At 34.3% G+C, this 14214-nt stretch overlaps 1 protein-coding gene across 1 annotated transcript in view; it reads left to right on the top strand.

The window, feature by feature from the left end:
• MOXD1 (monooxygenase DBH like 1) overlaps window positions 1-11583 on the top strand; it is a 39284-nt gene extending 27701 nt beyond the window's left edge. Inside the window, exons 6-12 of the mRNA XM_029287264.1 lie at window positions 331-433; window positions 1752-1918; window positions 3935-4126; window positions 6306-6365; window positions 7542-7684; window positions 9810-9978; window positions 11109-11583. Coding sequence (XP_029143097.1) covers window positions 331-433; window positions 1752-1918; window positions 3935-4126; window positions 6306-6365; window positions 7542-7684; window positions 9810-9978; window positions 11109-11279 — 1005 coding nt within the window. The 3' untranslated portion in view covers window positions 11280-11583. The remainder of the gene's footprint in view (window positions 1-330; window positions 434-1751; window positions 1919-3934; window positions 4127-6305; window positions 6366-7541; window positions 7685-9809; window positions 9979-11108) is intronic.
• The last annotated feature ends 2631 nt before the right edge of the window (window positions 11584-14214 follow it).

Genomic DNA, 14214 nt, shown 5'->3' with positions numbered 1-14214 from the left:
ATTAATGATTTATTTTTAAAAGCATAGTAATACGTGATTACCAATTGTTTTCTATTGAAAAAAGTGTCCATATAATCCAGAAATGCAAACATATAATAGTATAATATAAATAAACCTACCAAACTGGTAAATATGCACATAGGGCAAAAAACCCAAAAGCACACATATGCTTGCTGTTAACATATGCTTGCTTTGATCTGAGCCAATTCTAGGGGATTTGATTTCTTTATAAAGTTATATTGATAAAGTTATAAATATATAGTTAAAATGAGATTTAAATATTTATACTGTTGAATCGGTTTGCTTATGTTGAAATGTTTTCAATCTCAGGGTTTTATCTATCCTCCTCATGTTGGCTTATCTATTGGAACAGCATTAGACCCTCAATATGTGCTAATGGAAGTCCATTATGATAATCCTTCATATATAGAAGGTATGTTTCTTCACCTATTGAAATGTGTTGAATGTTTATGTTCCTTGTTTATGTTCCTTACAAAATCATATATCTTGACAGATATCTACATCTGATACAACTTAATGCCAACAATTCATAAATCTAGACATCAGGATTTTAAGTGGGATATTTAAGATTAAAATCATTATTTTTGCACTGAGACCCCATTTTAAAAGAAGTCAGGAATATTTGTCTATTTTCTAAGCTAACTAGCTAGTTATCCTGATAATTATAAGTCTATTTTGATTGTTTATTTTTGTGCCTTTGAGTCTTTCTTGATTCTGGATGACAACATGGAAAATCCATGCAGTGTTCATTTTACCAAACTGGCTCTCACCCATAAAACTATAAAAGTAATTATAAGTCATCATTTCATTTGTGTTTGGGTTCTTGGAAGCTGTGCTATGAATATGTCTTGGGATGTCATGATGCAAATCCATGACTTATGTTTTTCCATTCAGCGCTAGGATGTAAATATAACAAGCCAGTCATACAACATACATTCACAATCATAGTTTATAAGAGATGCTTATGTCTATATTATATGTGTATAGGTCATAGGAAAAATGACCATTTTGAGGGAACAAATGGATAGGACTGAATGCTACATTGCCTATGCTATGGAAATAGATGTGTTATGATTTAAAGGTAGAAATGGAACAGTGGTGGGATTTTCAGTAGATATTTTGTTAGGAGTGACACCTCCTCCACTTTGATGAACTATCTGTACCCAGATTTCTTTCACAGCAGCCAAGGCAGTTCACAAGTCACCCTTCTCCTAGCATGCCTTGATTGGCATGCCAGGGAGGCCCTCCAAAGAAGATATAATAAGTCACATAATTTTTGGGAAGAGTTCCAAAACTCTTGAAGTGGACAAAACAGAAATTAGTTTCTCATGAATACAAATCAATGGTTCTTGTGAATTTCTTTTTGGGGAGACTGCTACAAATGAGCTATGCATGCAGAGATATATTTCTGTACTGAAAGACTTCTCACAAGAACTGCGTCACAACTGGGTTATAGACTGCATTAGAAAACTGCCCATCTGGAAAAGCCCCAACAGAGGTGTAAAACTGAGCATAAAGGTTTGTGCTGGTCAAAAAGTCTAGACATTTATTTTACTTACCTGCTTTTTTGAGAGTTTGCTTCATTGGCAGTTTTGAAAAATTCTACAACCAGATAGTTTCTTCTTCTCTGTTTTATTGCTATGGCCCAGTTGACAACCAGGTTCCAAAAGCAATAGCCAGTAGGCTATTTTATGCTGAGTTATAATGGACAATTGCTCTTTTGTTTCTAGGTATGATTGATAATTCTGGACTGAGGCTGTTTTATACTGCCGATTTAAGGAGATACGATGCTGGAGTTATTGAAGCAGGGCTTTGGGTCAGCCTGTTCCACAACATCCCACCAGGCATGCCTGAATTCATGTCAGAGGGCCACTGTACTCGGGAGTGTCTAGAAGAAGTATGTTTCCTGACCAGTGTAATTGGTTGTGATTCTGTGCCTTTTATTGAAAATAGGCAGTCTAAGTGTTTTTGTTTGGAGGAATGGTATGTATTATTTCAGTAGTCCTGGACCAACAATTGGCATTTGTTCAGAAGGGATTGAAAATGTCAATCTGGTTTGGAAAATAGCAAATAAGAACAGGCAAATTGTGTTTGACTATGCCATTTAGTTTCTTTGGTTTGTCAGTAAGGATGGATAAGTCGTCATAAATATATTAGATCCAATTTCTGCATTAGTCTGCAATTTTAAAAAAAATCTCAAAATTTGTCCTTTCATATACTTTTCCCTGTACTTTTTTTTGCTCAGAATTTCTCTTAAAAATTTGCATGTGTACATGCATCGTTAAGCTACGAATCAGAGACAATTCATTCCTTTAGGAGAAATTAGATCTGTTTATTCAAAAATGCTGATAAATAAAAATTTATTTCCCTTATTTTATTGTCACTGAATCATTATAAGCTTCTAAAATCTTTTTAAGCTTTATGCAAATGACTAATATGTTTTATATTTGTAAAAGACGGTAAGCATTGTTATGATATTTTCATTGTTTAAATCAAGGCGTTTTATTGTGTACATAGCTAAGCTTTCCTTTTTGTAAGCAATCTTTCCTTAGAAAAGGAGAAGGTTCTTTGCTGAATGTCTCTAAAGGCACATAACTCATATTAGGAACTCAGGAACAAATGTGTGTGTGTGAACGTGTGCCTGTGTTCTTCCTCTTAAAACTATTACTAGTTCATTTTGTGTTGGTGGGGGAGTTTCTATCTAAGAAAAATAGCCCATTGGAAAACAATGAGTGGACAATATCCTTTTGAAAAATGAAAACCAAAGGGACTCATTTCTCATGTGGTTAAAGATGATAGGAGTTACAGTCCAATACCATCTTACCCACATGTGTTTTAAATGAAGAACAGGTGGGAGAAAATGAAAAGTCATAGACTATGGAATTGATTTATCAGATAGACCTAATAAGCGGATGAAAGACATGGTTTGTTTATTTCCTCTAACCCTAAAATCTGTTATCTTGTAGTATTCGCACAGATTAAGGATGTTTTAGAAAAGCCAAAGGGATTTAAAATGATTGTGGCTGATGCTACATGATAGGGTAGTGCTTCAACGCCAGGTTAAGATTGTTCAAATGTACTTCTTCTCTAGTTAAGATGTAGAATTTTATATTATTTGAAAAAATATTTGTTTTGTTTTTAGAATTGCCATATATTGTATCTGTTCTTGTCTAAAATTTAGTAGCCAGAACTGAATGAAATCTACTCATTCAATAAATACTTTAACATTCTATCTGCAAATATGAAGAGCCAAGTAAAGACCTTGTAAACATATAGACTAAATTTTAGTATCAGCACTTTGGTTTCAGAAAGATACTCACAGATGCAAGGGTGTCCACGTAGCATCTTATTAAACCAGTTGCATCTTTTATTAGTGACTGAAAACCTTATGGATTTTTTTTTCTGAAACAAGTTTTGCTGAATTTGTGACTTACATGTTTGAGGATTAGAAAGAGTAGCTTACAGAAAGAAGGAAGATATATGTAACCTTGGAGAGAGGGTAAAATATAAATGCATTTATAACCACTGCCAAAAAGGTCAGAAGTTGCTTCTTTGTAATCTTTTCACCTTCCTTCCTGCCTGCCTGCCTCCCTCCCTGCCTGCTTTCTATAGTTTTTCTTATTCATTCTTCTTTCTTATTTTCTTTGCTTATTTGCTAATATTTGCATTGTATTTTAATCTTCACTAAAATTATATATATATATATTTAAAAAACAGCTGCATCTTTTTCTAATACCACACTGCTGCTTTCTTTGCTGTAGCATGATCCCAGAAAAAAAAATGCTTGGCTGAAGCAGTTTCAGACAAGTTACCATTCTGCTCTCTGAAGCAGTTTTTCCCTTCCAACTGCTGACCAGCCATAATCCATGTGTTCTCCTAATATTGAATGTGTTCTCTTACTGATCTTTTCCAGGCTCTTGATGCTGAGAAGCCAAGCGGGATCCATGTCTTTGCTGTTCTTCTCCATGCACATCTTGCTGGCAGGGCATTAAGGATGCGCCATTTCCGCAAGGGCAGTGAACTACAACTGCTGGCTTATGATGATGAATTTGACTTTAACTTCCAGGAGTTTCAGTACTTGAAAGAAGAAAGGACCATTTTGCCTGTATGATGTTTGTTTCCTGTTTTTCCTAGCCTTATTGCCATTTTTTCTGTTTCTTCAGGCCAAATTGTCACTATTTTAATTTATTTTGGGGTTCCAAGTTTCAAATGCCCATATTTACAACACACATAATTTACCTGTTGTAAGAGAAAAAGAACTGAAGAAGGATCTAAAGGTCAAGTGGACAAAGATGAAACACTTCTTTCATCTATTATGAATATGATCTAGCAGGAAATTGAAAGTTCACATTCTTATATTTACTGTGTATCCCCCTCCAACATTTTTATCTGGTTTTCTTTAAAGGATATATTTCTCCTTGGAGTATTTCCTTTTTTTGTTACTGCTAAACAGTTTTTATTTGCCTGGTAAGTAAAATGTGAAGTAGAGACAGGAATCCCCTCCTCACATCGATCTGTCATCCCTTGTCAGTAATACCCTGCCTGGTCAGCTGTAGGCCTCTCAAGATGTCCAGGCCTGACAAAAAGGGCTTTGTAGTTGCAAAGTGGAAAATTTATCATCTGCAATAATGCTTTTAATATGAGCTAAGAACATTAATTATTGCTTCAAAAACGTCTTTATTCCCAACAGATTATTCAGAAGCAGCATGCTTTTTTAAAAAAAAAAAACTTGTATATACTGAAGATAGTATTATTTCTGAAATTACAGATGGTCCTTGAATTCTGAAATTACAGATAGTCCTCGAATCAGCCCAAAATTTATGTTGCTAAGGGAGGTATTTGTTAAGTGCGTTTTGCCCCAATTTGCAAGCTTTCTTGCCACAGTTATTAAGTGAATCTCTGCAGTTGTTAAGTTAGTAACCCGGTTGTTAAGTGAAACTGGCTCCCCCATTGACTTTACTTGTCAGAAAGTCGCGAAAGGTGATTACATGACTCCTGCAACCATCATTAAATATGAACCAGTTGCTGCAATGGTTAAGTATGAAAAACAGTCATTTTTCAATGTAGTTATAACTTCAAACATTCACTAAATAGAAAGTTGTAAATCAAGGATTACCTGTATTATTCTATAAAGTATAATGGAAGGCTGCTTTAATTTGTATTCTAGCACAGAATTAGATGGCCCTAAATGCTCTTTCTAAGGGATGAAACTTGCATTGTGATGTCCTGATGCAAACCCCATCACTTATATGTTTGATTGTAATGTTGAGATGCAAATATAAGGGCAGTTTTGCATTGTGATGACATGACACAGTTTCCTTCACTTTTTCATCTTCATACTTTATATCAGAAGCCAAGGCTTCCAACTCCAGGATGTTGTTATTCTATGAAACAATAAAAGTGGATTCACATAATGATTTGATACGAAGTAGTCCAGGAATCCATATGTATCCTCCCAAATCCTTAAGTGCATACTCAGAATCCTTAAAACAGTTATAAATTGTTTATTTTCAATATAGAAGAAATAAATTGTTACAGAGATGGTATTCATATTCAGTATTTTAACTTAAATGAAATCCAAGTTAATTTTTTCTTGTTTCTGCTTCTTCTCTTTGTCCTGCCTCCACTTATTTGTTGATTGTGATCTCTCTCTAAAGTCTGCCTAAGCCTAAATTTCATAACCTTCTAAGAGCTATTCTTTGCTCTGGAATAATGAAAATTGTGCTGCTTTTGCTATTTTGCACAATATAACAATGTTTTACTCATGATTACAAGCATATGCTTAAAAAAATTATCTGATCTACCAAACCTTATTTCTTTGTGTAGCAGGCAAAAACGGTTCAAGTGATCATATGAATTAGATTTTAAAGCTATTTATCTTATATTCCTAGTCTAAGTACTATTATTTCTTTCTGTTTTCAGGCAGTGGTATGTTTTTGCTGTAATGCTGGATTTTGGGGGAGGGGAATCTTTGGGTTTGTTGGAATTGAATCCAAAATATCCGAGTTGGGAAAGCTAATATTGAGGGGAAAAGTGAGTTTCTTTTGCTATATTTGCTTCTAAGGAAAAGAAGAAGCGGGAAATAAAATTCCAATGGAATTCTAAAACTTATTTTCATAGCACAATTGTTTATGTGCATATGGATCAATAATGGAACATTTCAGCCTGCATTTTTTAACTTTTATTACTTCATAGCAAATTCTTCAATAATGTGACCATGTATGTGTGTTCAAATTACAATGTCTCAAATTTGTAAGAGTGTATTTCTTGACTTTGCATTTCAGGGAGATAATTTAATCACTGAATGTCAGTACAGCACCCTCAATCGATCAGATATGACCTGGGTAAGAAATTTTATGAGGTGGCTTGATGTGGAATGAAAATAGAGTAAAATTAACATGTTTAAAGTAAATGTTAGATATTGTTAACATGTAAGCATTGTTATTAAGAAATGAGATTGATTCATATGTAAATTTAGAATTATTTCAATTCATCCAGCTTCTTCTTAGTAGGTCAACAGTAGCATGGCAGATCCCTCCACTACTGGAGTCTTTAGGAGTGATCCACTCAAATAAGTGAGAAAGGTGCCTAGGATGCCAAGTTAATTAAGACCAAATTCTGAGGAAAGACCAAATTTTGAGGAAACAAAATCAAATAAATGAGCCACTAAACCAGTGTTTCTCAATCTTAACAACTTTAAGATGTATGGACTTCAACCACCAGAATTACCTAGCTAGTATGTATTAGAAACACAGCACTAGACTCAGATTGGATTGAAATCTTACTGGAATTTAATATTCTTTTAAATAAGCTAGTCTAAGGGAAATATAAACATTGTGTGTTTTTTTAAAATGTTATCATTATTACCAAGCTCAAAATTTGAGTTTGCTTCCACATTAAGGGTTCTAAATTGGTTTTAAGGCTGAGATTCCATGCCATATGGAATATCAGTTTAAAAGGAATGTTAAAATCAGGACTTTATCTCCCTTGAAATAATGCATATATAAACTTTAACAAAGCAAAACAAAAAGATTTCTGCATAGAAATACCTGCTTGTTTCTCTGTAGGATGTTGTCCCAACTCTCAAACATTAGAATATAGAATTCCTCTTCACATTAAAAAATGCCACCAATCAAATCTGAGAATTACAACTGTGCAAGCTAAGCAAAACTTATTTCAAATGGTGGTAAAATTATTGCACTGTATAGTTTTTAATGCAGGCAGAAGCCAAATTTTCAGACAGCCTCAGGAAGTTACCGATTATACTAAAATTAGCTTCTTTTAGCCACATATAATTTCATATTATCCTTAATTGTGTATCATTTTTGTGTAACTGTCCAATACTGATGTTGTTCTTTTCTTGGCTGTCATTTTAGATGTATGCCATTTGTTCATAGTGGTAATAGCTGCCCTCACAGTTAAGTGAAGATAACAGCAGGAGGCAGCATTGGACAGTTTTAGGCCTGAGTTCAGAAGCAATCTCTGAAGCCTACATTGGTAATTTGTTTATCTGTTTCCAGGGTGGTTTTAGCACCAGAAATGAAATGTGCCTATCCTATCTTGTGTATTATCCGAAAATAAATCTTACTCGATGTGAAAGTATTCCTGACTTAATGGAGCAATTGCAATTTATTGGTGTTAAACAAATATACAGACCAGTGAGGTAAGTAAGCATACTACAGACCTAATACTTGTGTTCACTGTCATTTGGATAAATGCTGGAAATTATTCTTGATATTACTTTCTAGGGAAGGATTATCACTCCGAATGTATTGCATTCATTAAAAGACAATGGTCTATCTTTAAGAAAACCAATCGGTGGCTTTTCATAATCAAATTGGTGGTGGGGGACATGGAGGCGTTCCCGTGATCGTGGCCCTGGACCACATTTTGTGCATCTGTGCCATAAGCGAGGGTCGAGGAAGACAAGGAGTAGGAACTGGGTGTCTCATTAATCAAATGGCTTCCTGAAGGGACAGGAACAGACTTTATTCTGATTCTGATGAATGGGATATAAAAAGACCTTCACTTTGGAACAGGCTCAGAATGGAAACAATATGCATGATAGGCTGGTATGTTTGTTGAATGGCTCATGTCTATTCTGAATCAAGCCAGAGGAAGTATATCCATCAGGATTTATCTACATAATAAATGTTGGCTGGACTATGTGATGAAAGTTTCTAGTAGCTGCAGCAGTAAGAAGCTCAGCAGTGCTTCTTTAACTATTTAAAGTTTTGATATTTTTATGTCTCGGAATAAAATATACTGTTGACTCTCTTAGAGCTGTTTTTATATTACTGTTCCCAAGAGCCTCGTACTACAGACTGATCAGCACAGAGTTAGAAACTCTTTCAGAGAGCTGCATCCTCAGAGAATAATACTTGCAGACTTTTTTCTGTCTTTTTATAATCACTCCTGACAGCTAAGGGAAAAAACACATGTTCTGATTTAGAGCCTACAATCTATCTTTCTAATCTCTGCAAGCAGACAGGGTAAAAAGTGAATTGCTCTCCAACGAACATTTATACCATTAACAAAAATGCACATTTGACCCAAGAAAAGACAAATGGTTTAGGGAGTTCAAAAAAAGGGAAATGTTGCTTTTAAGATAAAATAAAAAATCAGTAATAGTTCAAGTTTGCACTCCTCCAAAGTTCATGCACTGCAGGTTATTTTAAAGTAAAACTTAATGCTTTAATTTGATTTTATGACATGTCTGTATATCTATTCTATTCAGTAATTTGAAGAATAAAAAATATGCCATGTACTTAACAAAAAGAAAATGTGCAACCTGCCAACAGGTACTTGAGGTCTACATAAATGTGCTTATTTTAAAAATAATAATAATATCTTAACTTGGGGCATTATAGATTGAAATTTTTCCAAATGTTTGTTTTTCTGTGCATTATTCTTAAAACTTGAAGTTTTCATTCCTGTTTTTGCTATGGGGTTCCTTTTTTCTGTATAGCTTTTTTGCTCTCTTTTTTTCTTTCTTCCCCCATCTTCCTGCAATATGATAGCAATAGCAATAGCATTTACACTTATATACCACTTCACAGTGCTTTACACCCCTTACTAAGCTGTTTAAAGAGTCAGCATGTTGCCCCCAATAATCTGGGTCCTCATTTTACCGACCTCGGAAGGATGGAATGCTGAGTCAACCTTGAGCTGATCAGGATCAAACTCCTGGAGGTCAGCAGAATTATCCTGCAATACTGCATTCTAACCACTGCTGCACCATGGCTCATAGCGTATACTATGACATGGGACTTCTGAGCAGATATGTATAAGACTATTCTTGGCGAAGGATTTGCATAACTCCTACTACTGATAGATTGCTTTGGGAAGGGGAGGAAATAATTATGCTTCAACTTAAAAAATATTTATTTAGATAAATGAAAATGAATGCTCTTCATAATCTGAACACCTCTGGTGCTATGCCCAATATTCACATTATAGCTTTTGTATACTTTTTCCATCTTGATTCTCCCATGTATTTAGCAAATCTACTCCTAAAGCAGGGGTGTCAAACTGCCGGTCCACAGGCCGGACGTGTCACGACGAAACCGCACCCACCCCATTGCCGGCAATGGGGAAAAAGTTCCGATACGTCGTGCAAGGTCACGTGACGTCGCGAGTTTGACATGTCTGTCCTAAAGCATCCATTCCCCAAACCACCAGGGAAGAGAAATGTAGGAGGGCGGAGGTTGCAATCACAGGTTGAGCAGATCCAATAAGTGTAAAACAATCACTTATAGTTTGAAATGTGTTTTTCTTTTTATATGTAGGACCTGGCCCTTCATTATCAAGAGTCCAAAACAATACAAAAATCTGTCTTTCGTGGATGCAATGAACAAGTTTAAATGGTCCAGAGAACAAGGTCACTCCTATAATGACTATGTTCGTAAATTACCATTAAATGTAAGGTGTACCAAGACAGAAAATGCAGAGTGGACTGTAAGTTGATTTCTCTGTTTTTCTTTGTGATTGTGACATCAGTTGCATGGATTGTAGAACATGTGTATTCTAAAACAGCCATGTTAAAAAAATGATTTAACAATTTCATTTAGCAGCAAAAATAAATCCAAATAAAGCCTGTACCCTAGTAACGATTGTGCATATTTGAAAGACAGAATAATGTAGCTGAAACTGTAATGTTGACTGAGGCAACAAGTTGTGTGAGGCAAATGTTAAGTAGATCATATGATTTAACAAGGTATGTGGACCTAAAAAAAATAATGTATCAAAGATAATTCTGTTTGAAAGGAAAAACTGTGTAAATGATTTTATGTTATATTTAAATAATGGAACAATAGAGCACGTAGATGAATTATGATGAAACAGACAGATAAAATTTAAGATATGCAAATACTGGTAAAATGTAATGGGTAATATTGTGGCTTATAATCTGCAGTATGAATGTCTGTTAAAAGAAGCAAAATTATCTATGGATGACAGGGCAATTCTGCCCATTTTGTTATATAGAAATGAAAGAGGGGATAGTGGCATCTTCAAGCTTGCATGCTTTTGTCTCTTTAAGCACCACCAGTGAAGGAAAGAGCATCATCGCCCGAGGCAATTACTGTTAGGATTTTTTTTCTTGATGTCCCACTGAAATCAATTTCCTTGCAATTTAAACCTGCTCTTTCTTGTCCAAACTTCTGGACAGTTTCTGCTCTGCTTGTCTCCTGAAAACCATCCCTTCAGATAGTTGAAGACAGGTCTCATCTCTCTCTAAAGGGTTCTCTTCTCCAGGCTAAATGTACTTAATACCTTCAACAAGTTTAAAGGAGCAGGGCTTCATTTGCCCTCCTATGCCTGCCTACTTGCAGATTTTGACCTTCCTTGCAATTGTCTGTTCTTATACCTTCCGATTTGATAGAATTAAAAATATTGAAAAAAATTAAACAATTGTTTATTAAACATTGGTATGTATTTTTCTGTTTTTATATTATTTTATTGTTGATGTTTATAGGGATAATGCCTGGGTGAAAAATGTAGCATAAATGTACTTGAACAGAGGGAAGCTAAATTCAAACTAGCCGTGTGTCTAAATAAGTGGATAATTTATTTCATTTATATTTCAGATTCATGGAATGATGGCTTTACCACCTGAAGTCGAAAGACCTTATACTACAGAGCCAGTTATATGTAGCTCATCTTCCTGGTTAAATGCGAATCTATTTTTAACTGTGTTGATTGTAGTGCATATCTCAACCATTGCTTCAAGGAATCACGAACCTTTTGTACAATTGTAGATTGTATTCACTCATGACATCTGTGCCATGCAAGTCCTCAAACGTTTGCACTGTCACTCTTGTAGATTTATTTTTTTTACATAGTAATAAACTAAATTTTTTTAAAAATATCGTGTTCATCTCATTTGAAACAAAATATTACAAAAATAAAGTCTTTTTATGTATATAAGGTTCACTGGTTTGCAATATCCAGCTAAACTGGTCGATATATAGTTTTATTTGTTTCGTTCTGGCATATCACTTTATGATTCCAAAAGCTGCTCTGTATTTAGATATCAAGGAAATAAACTAAATATTATCTATGTAACCTTAATAATCATGAAGTCTGTTCTTATTTTGCCTCTGATTTCGAGACCTGCAAGTTACAAAATTTTATAAGGTTGTATTTTGTCAGTCCCAACTGGACATGTAAATTATTCCTAATCTTTTCAGTAGAAGTGGTAAGTAGTTCTGGAGACTGATATTTACTACCTTCCTACTATATACTTTAGATATGTGAAATACACACATTTGGAAGGCATCAAAGTCTGCCTTTGTTTGCTGTTCTATTTTTTCTGGGGCTCCTATGTCTCTATGAAATCTCCTTTCCTTAGATTAGATATCTACTAGTAATGGAATAGAATGGCATTATAATTGTTGCTATTTAGGAAAAGGTACCAGATGCTATATAGGTTAAGTGGCTATACTTAATATGCTATGCTTAATATTTTAAATCTGCTAGTAATATATTTTAGGGCTTTAAAAACTGGAAATCTTGTAAATGAAGTACGACACAATATAAATACAACTAATTGTGATGTCACTCCATAGGAGTTAAATCAGGGAGAACATGTTTCTGGCAATATCTTTAATTACTTTGTTGTTAATAATTGAGGGACATTGTTGAACAAAAAGGCTGTACTAAAGTAGCACATTTAGAGACAACCCATCATTAATAGAGCAACTCTGGGTGGTATACAGTTTACGTTAATATTTAACCCTTACCACTAATTAGGATTTCTATTTCTGTTCAAGCTGTTCAGGGAGGGGAGAAAGGATCAATTTCTCTATTTCTGGTTTGCCATTTGGTTTATTTTCTATTGGAATGAAAAGACTGGATATGTGTTACTGTGGCCACAAATAGAGAGTTAATTATTTGGAACGTTTGAAATCTTGGCAAGTATATGGTCTTAATTATAGTCAGAATTCTATTGTATTTTCAACAATGAAAGTACTTAGATATTTTGGGTGTTTTAAGGAAAGAAATAAAATTTTGAAGCTTACTTTTTGGAAAAATCATTTTAAAATAGTGGGGAAAACATTTTTTTCTGCAAAGTTTAGTTAGAAAAGTGATTATTACCCCAGATTAATACCCCAGATCATTGCTGAATGGCAATGAATTTTTATAATATATTTATTATGTGTTCATTTTATTCCCCCTTTGGGAAAGAAGTCTTCCATCGCACAAAACACACACACAAAGACATCTAATTAGGTCAATTTTCTATCTTGGCATTTGACCTCAATGAATGACCAACCAGGACAAGCAGCCTTTTGTCTGAAATAGTGCACTTATTTATGTTACAAAAAGTCTTGTCAGAGTTATTTCGGTAAAACAGCGTGACATCATCTGCCTCCATGGCACGAGACCAGAACTTCCATTATTTTCCTAGAATGGAAGGAAAAATCTGACAATTGGCTTAGTGGGTTTAAAAAGAGAGGGAGATAATCACATACTGTCCAACCTTCCAAATTTGTTAATGGTTACTGGTGGTATTAGAAACATGGGAGCTAATTCATTCTCCTAATGAATTTTTCCTGGAAACAAACTGAAGAAATTGAAGAGGCCCCTGAGAATCGTATACTCAACCATGTAATGCAATTTTTTAAGAATTCTCAAGAACACTGAACAATGATGATAAATATATGGACTTCTGAGAGTCAATGTTATGTTATTGCAAATTGCTGGATCTATAGTACAGTAGTAACTAGCTATAAGGGAAGGGATTTATGATTGCGATGCAGTTTGTTGTGTGAATGTGACCATTCTATTTCCATGGAAAAGTTGATAGAGGAATTTCAAAGATGGAAGTTTTCACGCACAGGTCATCTTCTCTCTGAATGAAAGAGAGCAGGTGACAAAATAAATAAAATTTATTTCAATAAAATTATGTTCTTCATACATAAAGTGAGATAAAAAGAAATGATTAAGCAAACATACATTTCTTGTGAAGATCAGGGTTCTTCCATTTCATTTTAAAATTTGTCAGACTTTTTTTTTGCTTTTTTGCCTAATTTCCTTGGTTTTCAAAACTTTTGGATTGTTTTAAAGAAGCTAGCACCTCACAGAATTGTGGTAACTGGAACACAGGCCTTAATTAGAGGTACAGTATTTTTTATTTGTTCTGGAGTATTTTACTAATAAGCAAAGCGAGGCTTGACTGTAGTCAGTAATTAATGGCATATTGCTTTTGGAGGCAGAGTGCTCCATTTTAAAACTATGGTTGACAATATTTTTACTTTTATAGGATTACTAAATATACTGAGTTTCTCTCACTGAATCTTTTCCAGAAAATTGCTCAGTGAGTGAGGAAGAATTACTTGATACTTCATCATAATTCCAAGAATTTTAGTTTGCTTTTCTGCATCTTCTCAGTTGAAGTACTAGCCTTCCTTATCACCATCGTTCTGTAATAAAAGACAATATTTCAATATTTCAATTAATATTGAAGATAGGTAGCCACTTGTTACAGGGAAATATAAATTTTCTTCAGTTTTTCAAAATAAAAATCTCCATGAAATCTACTACAGCATCTTAAAGAATATTACCACATGTCACAGGTATCAACTGTTCATTAATTATGAAATCACATAATTAAAAATGTATTGTATGTCTTATGCCACACAGTCAAGGCGAGAAATACCTGAAATAATAATTTATGCCATGTAATATACT

The sequence above is a fragment of the Protobothrops mucrosquamatus genome, unplaced genomic scaffold (genome assembly GCF_001527695.2).
Source record: "Protobothrops mucrosquamatus isolate PMUCROS unplaced genomic scaffold, P.Mucros_1.0 scaffold_279, whole genome shotgun sequence".
In the NCBI taxonomy this organism is placed as follows: Eukaryota; Metazoa; Chordata; class Lepidosauria; order Squamata; family Viperidae; genus Protobothrops; species Protobothrops mucrosquamatus.
The sequence above is the reverse complement of the archived record's forward strand: the minus strand, read 5'-3'. Positions and strand labels throughout refer to the sequence as shown.